The sequence below is a fragment of the Boleophthalmus pectinirostris genome, unplaced genomic scaffold (assembly GCF_026225935.1).
Source record: "Boleophthalmus pectinirostris isolate CB_2022bp ecotype Guang Dong unplaced genomic scaffold, ASM2622593v1 HiC_scaffold_22, whole genome shotgun sequence".
Classification (NCBI taxonomy): Eukaryota; Metazoa; Chordata; class Actinopteri; order Gobiiformes; family Gobiidae; genus Boleophthalmus; species Boleophthalmus pectinirostris.
The window spans coordinates 16,543,777-16,559,996 of NW_026571190.1; the positions used below are offsets into that span (position 1 = coordinate 16,543,777).

General features: G+C 36.2%; 1 protein-coding gene across 1 annotated transcript; it reads right to left on the minus strand.

Moving 5' to 3' along the window:
• Positions 1-137: 137 nt before the first annotated feature.
• LOC110173876 (integrin alpha-M-like) lies at positions 138-15,832 on the minus strand. Its single transcript, XM_020939885.2, has 31 exons — positions 15,726-15,832; positions 14,705-14,819; positions 14,301-14,392; positions 11,303-11,385; positions 10,771-10,885; positions 10,477-10,607; positions 10,209-10,351; positions 9,966-10,119; positions 9,612-9,747; positions 9,461-9,534; positions 8,787-8,904; positions 8,324-8,466; positions 7,616-7,762; positions 7,108-7,305; positions 6,905-7,035; positions 6,678-6,835; positions 5,455-5,621; positions 4,990-5,106; positions 4,365-4,432; positions 4,124-4,265; positions 3,628-3,720; positions 3,476-3,555; positions 3,340-3,417; positions 3,186-3,261; positions 2,829-2,936; positions 2,546-2,605; positions 2,355-2,471; positions 2,152-2,265; positions 2,010-2,072; positions 1,153-1,263; positions 138-1,075 (listed from the first exon to the last, which is right to left on the minus strand). The coding sequence occupies exons 1-31, from the start codon at positions 15,769-15,771 to the stop codon at positions 581-583; spliced, it is 3,873 nt and encodes a 1,290-aa protein (XP_020795544.2). The 5' UTR covers positions 15,772-15,832; the 3' UTR covers positions 138-580.
• Between the last annotated feature and the right edge of the window lie 388 nt (positions 15,833-16,220).

Here is a 16,220-nt window from a genome sequence, read left to right on the forward strand (position 1 = left end):
AGAGTAAATTTTGTGTAATATAGGACTTTTAAAACATGTGAGATTATTTTTGTTCATAGTTCTTGTTCTCAGTCTTCAAATGTAGTGTTGAAATGTTGAAATGTTTGTTAATGAGTAGCTATTAATGCAAAGTGCTCTTACATTAAAGATGACTTTACTTTACTTTCAAATATCAAATAAAACAAAAATAAAATACAGATTTACTTTGGTGCATTTAAATTGGAAACAGAACAAAGTAAGTGACAAATATAAAGGGAAGAAGAGGTGGTTATACACAACTTCTCGTAAGTGATTAGCATAGCCATCCAAAAAGACATATGACATTTAAGACCCACAAGTGTACATTTTTAACCAAAAAATAGACTGAAATAAAAGCATGTTTTTCAGTTAAAATGTTTTTATTGCACTGAAAAATGTGACTCCTTACTGTGCTTGTATCTCCACAAACCTGTCTCCACAAAATATTCAAGAAGAATAAAGAGTACTGTTACTATCAGCAGAAAATTACAGTTTTTGTGTATTTTGAACATAATGTTTAGTGGCTTATAATTAAGTGTAAAATTATTCAAAATGTATTACATTAATTAGGAGCTCCCTTCTTCTTCTTCTGCCTAACCACCTCTGAGACATCCTCATGTATAGAAACTTCTAGTGCTGTCTTCCTCAACATTTTTCTACTCTTCCAAACCAGCTCCCTATCTTTATTATTTGAGAACGTCACTATAATAGATCTTGGACAATTTTCACTATTGTCTATTTTTTCCACTCTGTGAGCTCTTTCTATATTAATAGCTGTTGAATCAATTTTCAATTTATCAGATATGATGTGCTGAATTAGGATTGCAGTGTCCTCCAATCTCTCTGGAGTAAGTTCACAGATCCCCTCAAAAATTAGATTGTTCCTTCTTGATTGGTCCCCTAGATCAATCAAGTCAAGTTCATCATCTTTAGATTCCAGGGAGACAAGTCCATCACAAAGAGTGAACTTCGAAGTCTCTGCGATGATATGCGGCTCCATCTTGTCTCTTGCTGTGTCAAGTGAATACTGGCCTTCAGTTCTCGAAGTTGAACATGTCTGTTGACAAGACGTTTATTTGTGGAATCCATTAACTAACATTTAAATAAAGGATTTACATTTTTTAAACAAACTACCTTAACTATGATGACTGTGATGAGAATTACCAGAAACAGCCCCCCTCCAGCTCCAGTCATAATAATGAGCATTTTGTCAGGCAAAACAATCAGCTCAATGAGGACCTCACTCTGGTGGAGAAAAAAACTGAATTTTTACATAGTCATGTTTTTTATGCGTATGACAGTTTTGTATACTTGTTTGTGTTTTCTAATCAGAGAATAGAGCCTATTTATTATAGTTTAATATCACTCCAAACTTATAAATGTTGTTAACTTTGGTGAAATGAGTACTAACTTGTCATATGCACTTTTATACTCTTTGGTATTCTGGCTACTGTAGTAGAATTTCCTGTAGTTTAACGTAAAGGTTGCATATTACCAAAAATGTATTCTTATGAGCTTCAAGCCACGTCATATTGTTGTTACCTCATCAAAACATAACGGGAGTTGTGTTTTGTTTCATTCATACATGTTTGTATAACCCTTCCATTTTGTGTTTTCAATTTAAATAACAGCTACCTTTTATCTTTAGATCAGTATATTGGCAATTCTATGATTTAAATCATCCAAATTACTCTAGTGAAGGTGTATGGAGTGTAGAAACACAGTGGAGTGTTTTCCATATGACAGAAAAACTAAGCCTAAATATGCAGGGTTTGAGTATTAAACATGTATGAATGAAACAAAACACAACTCAAGTATGTTTTTGAAGAGGAAACAACATTATAACATCGATTAGAAAATAATGTAATGAGTCCTTAAAAGGTACACTATTTAACTTTTCTCCCATGGTTATTCCATTGCCAGAAAATACAAGAAAAATTTGTATTACCAACAACACACTTTTGGCTCTAACGGTCACTAAATGAATGTACCGATTTCATTGATGGATCAAAGTCCTCCCAGAAGCTGTTGTCATCTGGACCCTCCCTTTTTATCTGTCAAAAAATAAATAATTTTCACATGTAATATGTAGTCACATAGTTTAAATGAATAAACTGTCCTCTTGTAACACACCTTTTGATTGTAAGAGTCAAGTGAATACTTCTTTTTGTCATAAGCAACAAATAGAAAACTTTCAAACACAATCCGGTCACCATCACCAGTGTATCGCTTCAGGAAAGGTACATTCTGCACAAAACGGACATTTACTGCTGTTATTACAACTATTACTATTATTTATTAGTTCAACAAAAAATAAAATACTTGTGGTTCTTTACATCTTGAGTGAAGTCTTTAAACTGCACTTCTCCAGACAATTCAAACTCCACAGATTCATTGGTCAATAGAAAAGGTTCACAAACTATGTATTTGCATTCTCGCTCTGGGGTGCAGTACTGTTCAGATAATGTTAATAATATCAATATCACATTAAAATTAAAGGTTACAATTAAAATAAGAATCATCTTACGGTAACATTATTTCCAGATGAAGAGGATTCAGTGTCACTTTCTCTGCATTGGGTTGTATTCTTGAAAAAGAAAAAAAAAATCTGTTACAGTATAATAACTATACTTTAAATTGCGTGTATAATAAAATACTTAATTTATAATATTATTAAATATGATTTAGGCTTAGTAACTATTTTATATGTACATTTTATTCATTTTACATGTGTACACACACACAAGCACATATATATACTATATTTATTAATACTAATACATATTAATTTAGACAGTTGATGAGTTTACCTGCTCAAGTAGGACTTGATAGTTGCTCATTTCAAGATTGTGCTTAAGTTTTGTGGGGAAAACAAGGGTCACATTCACAGGAAAATACCTCTCCCCGTAATTATCTACCTATAACAAGTCAAATCACATCAGTATTCGCTGACAATGTACTTTTCTAATGACATTTAGTGATCTGAGTACACAGGTGCACATGAAAATTCAAAAGCATTTTTGTGCCATCTATTGGCAACTTTGCACATTGAAATTCAAGATATCTTTTACAGTCTACTGCAGAACATGTTTGGCATTTACTAAAAACAGTTATACCACTAATAATGTATGAAATGTATAAACATAGGCAATTAATACATTTCTTACTGTATATTTAGTAAGCAGTCTTTTTGGGGCAGGATCATCAGTGGTAAAATTCATATAGGTAATGCTGTCTTCTCCTCTAAAACATATACGTAGTACTAATTAGATAAAGTTGAAGTAATGGTAAAATATGAGATGATAATAATATTATACTTACTCCAAAAGTACCATTTTAATTTCAAACTGAACTGGGATGACTTTGATCAGAGAGCCTTTACTTGAGTTTTGATTATCACTGTGGGTTTTTATTAGCAGTTAAAATAACATTTTCTAAATAAAACTGATGTTCGTACCTGTGTCCTGTGATATTCACTGTTAAGGACTCCTTCCACTCATAGTCTCTTATTACATGGAAAACAGTCATGAACTTGGCCTTAACAGAAAAAGTACACATTATTTTGAGTCAGAATTTATAGCTCATTTTGAAACTACTGTTTTTTTTCACCTGTGATTGACTGCGATAAACAGGAAGACTGACACCACACACTGTTCTATCTTCATAGTCATGACAACTGTAAAGTGTTCTTGACTTTGAATCCTTTCAAAAGAAATAAAAAATACTGGTAAAAAATTATACATCGCAATTTTAAGGAAATCCATTTAAACAGCTTTAAATATAACTGACCAAATATACCTACAGCTAATGCAAAACTGTGGTTTAGATTAGTGAACAGTAACCTGATCTGGACTTGTCCAGGATTAAAATGGACTAGATAGGATCAGAACATCAGAACTAAAACCAGGACCAAAACCTGGATATGTATGATACACTCATAATATAGAGTAGGATGTGTGGGTGTTCCTTTCTCAGATGGTATTATATTTTATAAATGTAAAATAAATAAATAGTAAATAGTTGTAAAGTAAATATCGTCAACAATTTCCAAAATGTCTCCCACTCTTCACCACTCTAATAAAGTCTACGGGCTCAAAACATTCACCAGAGCCAGAGTCATCTTGGAGAAGGACAGTCCTGGAGGGTGGTGTATAGTGAGACTGGTGTTGTAGGAGTCTTCACCGCGATTGAACAAAGTCACGCTCATATTGAAGTAGTTATGATCTGCCACCAGTAAAGATGGAGTCCTGAAATTGGAGAAGGAATAGGATTTAGGATTTACATTTGCTAAATTCAGTTCATTCAATTGAACTGAATATTCAATGCAAATTGTCATAATTATGTACATGAAGTCAAAATCCACTTCAATTTCAGCTCTGCAGGTGTCATTGTGACATCTGTTTTCAAAGGGAACCTGTTAAAGCAAAGAATTATTTTAAAAAACATTCAGACAGAGTTTATGACAATATCAGCAGGCCAAATATGATGTGTTTTAATGCAAATGAATTTAATGCCATCGACACATGTAAAAAAAAAAAAAAAAAACAAACAAAAAAAAACATGATGTTTAATGTGTTACATCATAAATGAGCTATTTGATTACTCTGTGGAATTACAATCAAAATGAGACATAGTGGACCTTGTAAACCTGCTTTATATACAATTTTACTGGTAATAATACTCATAATAATATATATTTTTAGAATTTATTTTATTTGTTTCTTTAGCTTTGCTTCAACAAATGTGCTGCTATACAAATAAAGTGGTATGGTTTTATATTTTTGATTCATCTTGGAAGCAAGTTTAGTCTGAGTTATAGTATTCAAATTTGGATTTACAAAAATAGCTGCATGAATATCATAACTATAGATTTCAGCAACATTTTTTTAATGATTTTCAGTGTTTATAATACCCTTTGGAGATCCTGCTAGACTTTCTCACAAGAACATTAAGACAAGGGCATGTTTATACCTCCACAGTTGCTTCCTTATCACTGTCAGTGTTGAGGGCGACATCTGCTTTCTCACTCTCCACTTGTGAAAAGTTCATGTTAATTTTGATCGGTGACAATGTGTCAGTTATACATTTCTGAAAAACAAAATCATGATTAATGCCTGGGTCTGGACAATGTTTTATAGTTTAAAGAGCCCATATTAGGGTATTTTCTGATCTATGTTATAATGTTGTTTCCATATCAAAAACATACTTGGAGTTGTGTTTTGTTTCATTCACACATTTAACACACAAACCCTGCATATTTAGGTTGAGTTTTTCTCTCAAACAGAACACTTAATAATTTTGATAATTTCAGCCCATGGATATGCAAATATCTACTGAACTTAAGTTGTTGAGGAAATAACACCATTATAACATGGCTCAAAACTCAACAATCAATTTTGCATAATATAAGAATGTATATAATAAATGTCTACTGACCGGCTTATAAACAGAGTGGTTGAAGCAGGTTTCTCTATCTCTCAGTTCATAAGTTTCAGTTAGATTTCTCCTTTTTGATTTGGTTGAATTAAAAAAACCTCTAAACATTTGTCTCATTGGGTCGACATCCAGAGAATATGAAATGTTCAGTCCCGTTTTCACAGCTCCTGCACAGGGGTTAAGATAGTCAGTGTGTACTGTGTAGCTTTTATGGTGGGGTGTCTGCTACCTTGTCTCCATGGAGATATTATTCTTCAGTTGAAAAGCATGCCTTCTTATGCATGTTAGCATGGTCACCTATACAGATCTGAGTCTCTGCAAATGCCTTTCATTCCTTGATCAAGCCTCGCCCTCCTTCTCCAACACCCAGATCCCAGACAACTGTGTACCCCCACTCTTCTCTCTTTACACCTACTGCTGCACCTTAAGCCACGAGTCCAAAAAACTGATCAAATTTGCGTACAACAGCACGCTTACTGGGCTTATCTTCAACAGCGATGAATCTACCGAGAGGAACGAGGTGGACTGGCTGGTGACCTGATGCAATAGCAACAGCCTAGGGCTCAATGCCCAGACAGTGGAAATGATTGTGGACTTCAGGAAAGTCACAGCCCCCTGCCTCCTCCCTCATCCTGAACCCCACCACCACTGGACTCTTTCCGTTCTTTCTTCTGCACCACCATCACCCAGGACCTCAAATGAGCACCTGCGGCAGCTGAGGAAAGCTGAGAAGTTGAACAGGTAACCTTCGTGCTGTAGTGTAAAAATGCAAACTACTGACAGCTGCAGTAAAGCTTTTTCTAATTCTGTAAACTGGCCTAGCTTGACTCCATGGTGATACGTTAAAGGGACAGTCCAGAATTTTGGACATAGGACCTAATTTCCTGGTGAGCCAAAGTGTTGGAGATGTGTGGAGACACTTTTTTAAATATTCCATCCAGTTTCTGTATTTGCAGAGGTCGCTAGGTGTTTTGTGGAGTGGGTAAGACTGTTTTTAGTGGCAGGCTAACTATGGCCATTGACATGCACTAACCCTAGCACCAGCAACCTCTGCAAATACAGAAACTGGATGGAATATTATAAAATGTGTCTCCACACCTCTACAACATTCCAACACTAGGAAGTGAGGTCCTATGTCCAAAATTCCGGACTGTCAGGGGTGACCCTCCACCAGAAAAGTTACATTGTACCTTTGAACTGCATGTATAGCATAATGGCTGTACCTGCAGAGCTCTTAGTTGCCTCAAGCATCTCAAAACAGATTGTTAAAGTGACCAGAGGTGTAAAGTCATCACTATCGCTAGGACATTGGATTTGGTCAATATTGATTTCATGAGGTTCAAATGTAAAACGAGTCGTAACGTTGAACACTGGCTTGGATCTGCAACAAGAAAATATCAATCAGCACATGTTTAAATGGTGTTTTGTGTTCTTAGTAGGATTTACAAACTTTAAAACGACTGCAGATCCACGAGAACCAACAACAATATCAGGCAGACCATCATTCCCAACATCATTGCTACCATCTATGGACTGACCAAAGAACTGCAGTCTAGAATTCACATTCTCCCCCAGGATCCTCTGCAAAAACAGTGGTTTGTCAAATTTTAAGGCATCATTTTGAGTAACCTATTACACCTGTATTTTACACACCTGGCTGTGTGTGCTCCGTATGCCACTGCTCCTGTCCCCGAGGTACAGATACACTGCTCCTCTGTTCTGGTTTTCCAGTGGGGCCCCGACAACAGCGTCTCGGAGTCCATCCCCGTTCACATCAGCCACACTGGCGATAGTCGTGCCAAACCGCCCCATGACATGTGCAGTGATGTCAGATAGTTTTACCAGCTTCAACTGTGAAACAAAAGAAATCATGATTCAGTGTCATATAAAATGTATGACATGTAGTCAGGGTATCTCAGTTGTTTGTAATTGTTTGCTGATTTAATCCTAACTGTCCAAAGCATATTTTTGCCATTGGGAAAGATACTTGACACAGTTTCCCCATGAACGACTATGGTGTGTAAATGATTGAACAGAGAGAAAACACACACAGCTTCCTCCTCACCAATCTATGCCTGGACCTCGAGAATGAAGAGTGAATGAATGATGCATGAAATTTCAAAGCAATGTTAGCCTGCTAATGCATTACTATAATTGTCACCTCATCAGTCAGTCTGTAGATGTAGATCTTTCCCTCAGCAGCCTGATGCGTCTGGTAAAACAGAGGAGCTCCCACAAACAGGAAGTCAGTGTTTCCATCAGAGTCCACATCCACAGAGCACAACTCTGCACCAAAGTACGAGGCATGCTGGACATAAAGACATTAATATACTGTTAATTCTGTACACATGTGATGAGGAGATTTTTTCTTATTTCATTTCACTGCTAAAGTAAATGCCAGAAAAAGGAAGCTCTCTGGTTTCTGTGTTGTAACCACAAAGTGTGTGCACCTCCTCAAGTATTATTACACGGATAAAGACACACACACCTACGAGTTAGAAAATGTGCTGAAATACTGAAAAGGGTTAACATCATTTATGCTCAACATTTTTATAGTACACTGGACGATAAAGAACAAACCAATATTTGCCAATGCTGTGCTAATATTTTAAAATCCCACAAAGTCCCACAAAGGGGCTATAATATAATTCATTGTATTTTTGTTAATAAACATTGATCTCTTTAATGAATCATTGTCCTTGCATTTCCGTTTCAAATTAATTTGTTTTAAAAAAAAGAAAGTATCTATGCTAACTGCTGAATATCAAAGAAATATTGATCAGTACTAACAAAGATATATTGTCAATCCCTAGTGCACAGAAGAACACAAATAAGATATACACCTACATGCAGTTTAATAGCTACCCACCTGCTCTCCACTGATCCTTTGAGCAGGAGTCCACTTGCCACTTGTGGATATAAAAAGCACAACTTGTCCCATGTGCTTGTATCTTGGAGCACCAGTGAAATACAGGGCAGTCTTGTTTTTTTCCCCCACTGACACAGAGTAACCTACAGTAATACAACAGACAGAGGCTCAACAGGCAGTCTTGTATCCCTTTTCTCTAAAAATACTCACAAAATACAACAGTAACTATCTGTAACTCATCACAAATTTACCTTCGTTCCTTAAATGTTGTATTGTTTGACACCTGATGTGCTTTCTTTATTGCAACACTAAATAAATTCACACTTCATAAGCTGAATGTGTAACCACAGTTTATGAAGTGGTAGTGGTAAAGGTCTATCCAGGGCTAGTACAATAGTACACTGGCTTATAATGCAGTTTTAGTCAAATAACTGAACTGACTTCTTGTCTAAAGAGCCCATACCCATGTAAGAGTCTTCCTCCTGCTCTGAATCCTGAATCTGAGTCTCAGTTTCCCCTCGGAGTTCATGAAGAGACCCTCTCCACGTCCGTGAGCCCACCGAGCCCAAGAGCAGAGCGTCCTGTTGACAGAAATGATCTTAATTAAACTTTTTTTCCTAAAAAGCACTGTTATTGACAATACATTTACATTTTATATTATACATTAGCAGTTTTTAAATCAAGAAAAAAAAAAAAAAACAATGTGCAGTTTTAATTGCACATTCCCTTGTACATAGGCCAAGGGAATGTGCAATTACCAATAGAACAATATAATATAAGAGAGTGAAGGCCTTGCCTGCATAGTGTGATGTGTGAGTCATACTGTATCATTTGTGGTTATTCTTAGTCTCTTATTTATTCATGTTCAGTGGTGGATGTTGTTTGTATGGGGTTATGTTGTAGTAATATATTTTTTTCTGTGTTAAAGCATGTGACCCTCTGTCCCATGGGAACCAATAAGGGATTATCTTATCTTATTCTGTTAAGAGTATGCACTTTAAACATATGGGAGCATAAACATTTGATTTAAGACTAAACTATGAACTGATAGGTTACTCAGGTCACTTTAGTAATTGCAACCTTTGTGATGTGCTAATTGCGAGTCTCCATAAAAATAAACCTGAATGATCTGCTTACTTTGCCATAGACAGCACTGAGTCCAGTCTGAGACATTTCCTCTCTCAAGTCTCTGGCCAGAGCTGCTGTTGTGCCTGATCATAATAAAACATAAACCATAGACTCACTAGTTTGTTTGTTTTTTATGTGCAGAGGGAAATTTTAAAAATACCTTCAGTTTGAAAGATCTTCTTCTGGACGTTTTCCAGCACGCCTGTCAGCCCGCTGTAGTTTTCAATGTGAAATGTGTTATTGTCCTTGGGCTCTGAAGCAATAACTCTCAATTTTTCCAAATTCACATCTTTCACCTAAAAAAAAAAAGGACAGAATTACTCCAGCCACGGACATTTTTTTAATTTATTTTTGATGTTTTATTTGTCTTCCCCAAAAATGTTGGACTTAGAAGATGTTTGACCCCTTGTAGGTGAGGCATTAGTATTTTAGTATAATCAGACAGTTTTAAATAATTCTAAGGGAGCAGCAGTACCATAGTTAAGGAAGTGTTACACACAGTTCTGCCACTTACCCCAATGACAAATCGAATTATGTTCATTGAGTCATACTTCATGATAGATTTATGGGTTGTGTCCGAGTCACTTGGATTACCATCTGTGATTAAAACCAGCACTTTGGTTGCATCAGAAGATCCTCCATTTGAAGTATTGTTTAAATGGTTTGTTCTGAAATGGGGAAAAAAGTTGGCAACAAGGCTAAATAGGTTTGTTGTAAATAAATCATCATCAGAACTTCAAGTTGATCTCAAACTCACAGAACAAAATTCAATGCTCTGTACGTGTTGGTGAGCTCTCTTAATTGTGGTTCTTTCTTGAGTTTACTGCTGGCTGTACCGTTTGTGTAGTCATTAAAAGTAAAAACTGTCTGTACTGTAGATGAAAACTGCACTGCTGCAAACTAAAGAGCAAAAATCAAAAGTATGGAAATTGATTACATAAAAAACATGATGCTGTAGACCCTGGCCAGTGAGTTTTTCTTTTTGAAATAAACTTGGTATGTCCAGGCTAGTTATGTATAATTACCTTTATAGAAGTGTTTTTAAGGTTCGACATGATATCCTCAATGAAAACCTTATTTGTTTCAAACTCTTCTGCTGTCATACTTAATGATCCATCAAACAGAAAAGCAAGGTCCACTGTCTTTTTAGTGCAAGCTGAAAATATATTTTTGTAATTTGGGTAAGCAGTAAAATATCTTACATTAATAAACCTCGTTCTGCGGATTAAGTAAGCATATTAAATGAGATAGATAATAAAGATACAATAATTAAGATTTAATAGAATATAGACAATGTTTTTATGTGAAAAGAGAAAAACCTTGAAAAGCTGCAGTGAACACAGACTGCTCCTGTAGTTGTTCTGTGAGATTGTAGCACACACCGTTCATGTAGAAATTCTCATAACATCTAATGACCACACTGGGACTACAAACCTGAAAGAATATATTTTTTAATTATTGTTATTTAACAATATAAATATATTTTAACTACATGTAACTCACTCTGGTGAAGGATCACCAGAGTCTATCTATCTGAACTGTGGTGAAGAGTCGGAAAAGTGCTATACAAGTGTTATGTATTATTATTTTTATTACCTGCTTTTCGCCATGGAACTGTTATTGCTTTACCTGGAATGTTCCACAGTTTGACATTACATTTACCCATGTAGCATTTACTAATGATATTTTATTTCTAGACTTGCCTCTCTGTGACCTATCACTTGTGTAGTCATCTGCTTGTTTCTGGAGATGGATATAATTTTAATACAAAACTGTGGAATATCCCAGTCAAAGGACTTGCTGGACCCTCCATCAGAACAGTTATTCTATGCTCCTTTAATGGGTGCTTACAGTTAGCTGAGGTTGTGTGAGGTCCTTTCCTACAGACAACCCAAAGTGCCTGACTTGTACCTTCTCCTCTCCAACAGTAAGAGCTGAACAAAAAAAATAAAAAGTTAGTTTCATGTTAGGTTCTAGCAAATTAAATGGATCTGTAAATGAAATCTGTAATAATAGCTCTGTTATAAATGTATTTTATAAATGTTATAAATACATTTTTATTAGCACAAAGTGACAAAAACAGAACATAATACATCTGAAAATGCAAATATGGTGAACCACTTCAACAAGGATTACAGAGTAGATAAGTTCAAGAAATATTCTAAAGGGAATCCTTTTTATGATGATTTTAGTTTTAATGTATTCAAATTACATAGTGCACTTTTGTCATGTTTCATCAAGTTCTGTTTTGCTACCCTTTTTATTTTGTTTTTATCAGGTACCTTGTTTCTGTTGCTCATTTTGCCTTCCTAAAAAAAGAGAACAGCCCCCAGACCATGCTCCTATCAGGGCATGATATGGGACCTGTGCACAAAAAACCACCTCCGCGACATCAGTACATACTCAAAACACAGTACAAAGATTACGACTAGACTTGCAACCGGGGAATGTACAGGAGTGGAGTTAATCGACGTAGGCAAGCAGCCATCTGGATCCTGCAACCACGGGATTGAACAGACCCAACCTCCACGCCAGGGGTACAAAGCTGTGAAGGTGTGTTGGAGGGGACAGTGAGGAGAGCCACCTCCCTGCTCTAATCTCCAGGACGAGTTGATTCCACCCGGCCCTGGCCAAGACTGGTGCTGTCTGGGGAAGGCCAATAAAATAAAATTCGACTTGTTTGGGTTTGGGTCATGCAGCTGCAATTCCAATTTCCACAACTACTCTGATTGTCTCTGTTGATCTCAAGGTCTGCTCATTCCTCTTTGTAAAGCTTCAACTCTCTGAGATGTTATCAGTACTGGGATTCAAGACCACAGTCTCATCCAATCTCCAGTCAATGACTGTTAGTCTTTACGTGATGTTTTCCGAAATGCAGTGCGAGGCAGCAGAACCTTCTATAAAATAGCTTATAGTCACAGTTTGAGAGTTTGCAGCTTTACCTCCAATTTCACTCAGTTTGGACAGTCAAGTAGGGCACTGAACAGCCACCTTGGTAATCTGAATTTTTCGAAACATCGAAACATGCCTAATCCAATCAGCAAAAAACCTTTAATCATGGTTCCGAATAGGTAAATGTCTTTAATATCCTCCACGGAAAGAGCCGCCAGGACACACGACGCGCCACTTACCCCATCATGTAGCCTGCAGTGAAAGTTTCTTGCTGGAAAAATGATGTCAATTGTGTTGAGAGATCAACTTATCAGCGTACAAGTATTACTGTGTTTGACCATGCCTGTTTTTGGACCTGACCCCTTTCCCTTGTTCTTATTAAATCTGCTTAAAACCCCTTCCTGACTCTATGTCTGTTTGGGAGCCATTCATTGTACAAACCTGACACCTTTTACCAGATTGTTTGAATAACTAGTAACAAGTGTTGTATGTAATAACTTTAGGGGTGTCAAATTATCGCGTTAATTGCGATTAATTAATTACAGTCATATTTAGCGCGTTATGTTTTTTAATCGCGTTAATCTCATTTTTAATCTCTAACTTTACTGTTTCTGTATGCGAGTTGCTTTATTATAAAATCTGTTTTTATGTGATGTTGGGACAACAGCACACACACACACACACACACACACACACACACACACACACACACACACACACACACACACACAAAACACATTTATAATTTTTTTTTATTTGGGTAATTCTACTCATTGCCGGAAACCCACACAAAACGCGCGCAGTAACAGCGATGTAAACGTCATGTTAACGTTGGCGGCGTCAGGACGAGGTCGAAGAGCCAGTAGAACAGAGTCAGCAGTGCACAGGTAAAAACGCATTCGTGTCTTGGAAATTCTTCTCCCGACGTGAAATATAAAAGAAAATAACAAATATAAAATCGCCTACAACTTAAATGTCACTGGTGAAAACAACCTGCATAGGCTCATGATGTCTGCACTACTGTCCTATAGTGACCTGCCACATGAGGGGACACGCACACAAACACACACACACACACACACACACACACAAACACAAACACACACCTTCATCATCGTCATTAACCTGAGAACGCGCGGACCACGTTTCCTTCCGTAGTTACTGCGCGGACACAGACGTGCTCCCGTGCGCCGCGTGTGGATCGTGTTTTCTCGCGTACGCGGCGTAAACCGCGCTTCCTCCTGTGAGCCTCTAAACCAGAACTAACACCAAGACTAAAACCAGGACTTATCCAGTCCACGACTAAACCAGGACTAAACCAGAACTAAAACCAGAACTAAAACCAGGTCTAAACCAGGTCTAAACCAGGACTAAACCAGGACTAAACCAGGACTAAACCAGAACTAAAACCAGAACTAAAACCAGGTCTAAACCAGGACTAAACCAGAACTAACACCAGGACTAAAACAGGATTATCCATTCCAGGACTAAACTAGGATTAAAGCAGGTCTAAACCAGGACTAAAACAAGGATTGAAACCAGTGATCTCATATATAAAGCATTTCTCTATCAATAATATTTTTAATATGGTTAAGGAAAGACTGGACTTTTTATTGTCTTTAAGTAGACAAAAGTTATTATGTTCAGATTTCCTCGTCTTTGCTACTTTACAGCAAACAGTTTCTTATTCATGGAGACTTGGGCTCAACAACCAAATTGGAGAGATTTGTTAAACAATAAATGACTTTATAAAGTCACTATTTTTAATCTATATCAGTCTTTTGATCTGCCACAATAATGTAATAATGAATTTAAATGAAAATACCTCAAATTGAAGGCTTTTCTCAGCAATTTTTAGGTGAGATTAAAATTAGATTAATTAGATTAATTAATTACAGATCATAATTAATTCATCTCTCAATTTTTTTAATCGCATGACAGCACTAAATAACTTTACCTTTTGGTGTAAATGGGGGTGGCGCGGTGTTTTTCCTGCGGAGGTAAACTGCACCAGATCCATTCATATACAGAGGGGCAGTCACTATGATTCTGTGGAGGAGCAACAGTTAATACTGAGGAAAGAATTATGTCAGTTATGAGCTATATCAAAAGAAACAGAAAACGCACACCAAAATTCTTGTATAGGTGCAAATGAAAGGAGCAGCAAGACAAAAATGAAAAAATGCATAGCACACTCAGATGGCCGATGTACAAAAGCTTTTTTTTTTTTTTTTTTTTTTAAATAATGTTTTTCTTGCGTTGGACCACAGCACACAGTGGTTATGAGTTATAATCCAATCCAAGAAATATCACTTATTATTGAAAAGAAAACATTATTTCACAACAGAAGGAAAGACTTACCCTTTGTTGCTTTTGGACCCAACCTGTAGCACTTTGAATCCAAAGAAATCATTTGCACTTCCATCATAGACTTCCGGGTTTCTCAAGTCAATGTTAAAGGCCAATGAAATACTCACTGTCAAAATGTAATTTAATAGGAGATTCAGTATATTCTGATTGAACAATTATAGTTTTCATCCAAATAATAGATTAAAATAAAACTTTCTATCTCAATGGAGATCTCTAATGCAGATAGGGTCCCACATCCCCTCACCAGAAAATGATGCATTGCTGCTTTAAGAAGTACATCAAGGACGCATCATTGCTGCATATTAACTAATAGCAGCATATAAAGATTGAACAAATGATGATATGATGATTGACCCCCGTGGCACCAGTACCATGGGAATGTTCCAGATTGAATCGACATGTTAACTATGTGAGCAATTGGTGCTCAGCACAGACTTACAAACACATCGAGGAGGCATGTAGATGAACTCAGACTGGTAATGATGAATGATTTCAGCATTTTAACAGCTAGTCAGTCAGTGCTAAATGTTTAGGTGGCTGCAGGGTTGTTGATTGCATTGTGGAATTAAACTAAAATCCCTTTTCATGACTGCAGTCTGTTCAAGACATCATATTAGCATCCTCTAAGATTGAATAGAAATAAAGATAAAGATATAGTTCAAGCCTTGATTATGGTACAAGGCAGGATAACTGCACGAATCAACCCATCAAAACAACTATGAGTGAGCTAATGATGAGGGCATGCCATTCACATGGTCAATTTTACATAATATCCTTTTTCCTATTTAATAGACATGATATTACTAAAAGTAAGACAAAGAATAACTCATATTTAAACAGAAAATTTAAAGAAAAAAACAAACAAAACAAAACTAGCTAATAAGTTCCCATATTAAAAAAGTACTCAATGCTCTTCATTTGAGAATTTCCTGTAGTGTCTGAATTAGAAAATCTAAGATAATATGAAAAAATAAATTGTCTACAAATGCTAGTAAATCTAAATAGCTCTTACCAGTTGTGCACACATATAGAAGAATGAAGAAGTGATTTTCGTGCATATTTGAGGCAGCTGTGCTTTTCTGTAGCTGGTTTAAACATGAGTGACTCGCATTGCTTGTTCTCTACCTTTGGCCGTTTGAATTCTTTAAATGCTCTTATTAAGAACAATTAAGGGGGATGTCCGGAGTCCTGAGTTGAGCCATCCTGTTCCTTTTCTGGTACCATGATTTCTGAAAATGCCTACACCCTTTCCTTTGTAGATTAACTTTATTGCACACTTTTTGGAATACATCCCAGGTCATCTTAAGTTGATCATGTAGGTTAGACTTAGACTTAGACAAACTTTATTGATCCACAAGAGAAATTATTTGGACACAGTAGCTCACACATAACAATATAAAATAATAACAAATAACAAACAGTAAGAAATATAAATGGTAATAATAAATTCTAAATAAGTAGCAAAAAAGATAGCAAGAGACAGGTGTCAAATAAGAAATAATTACAT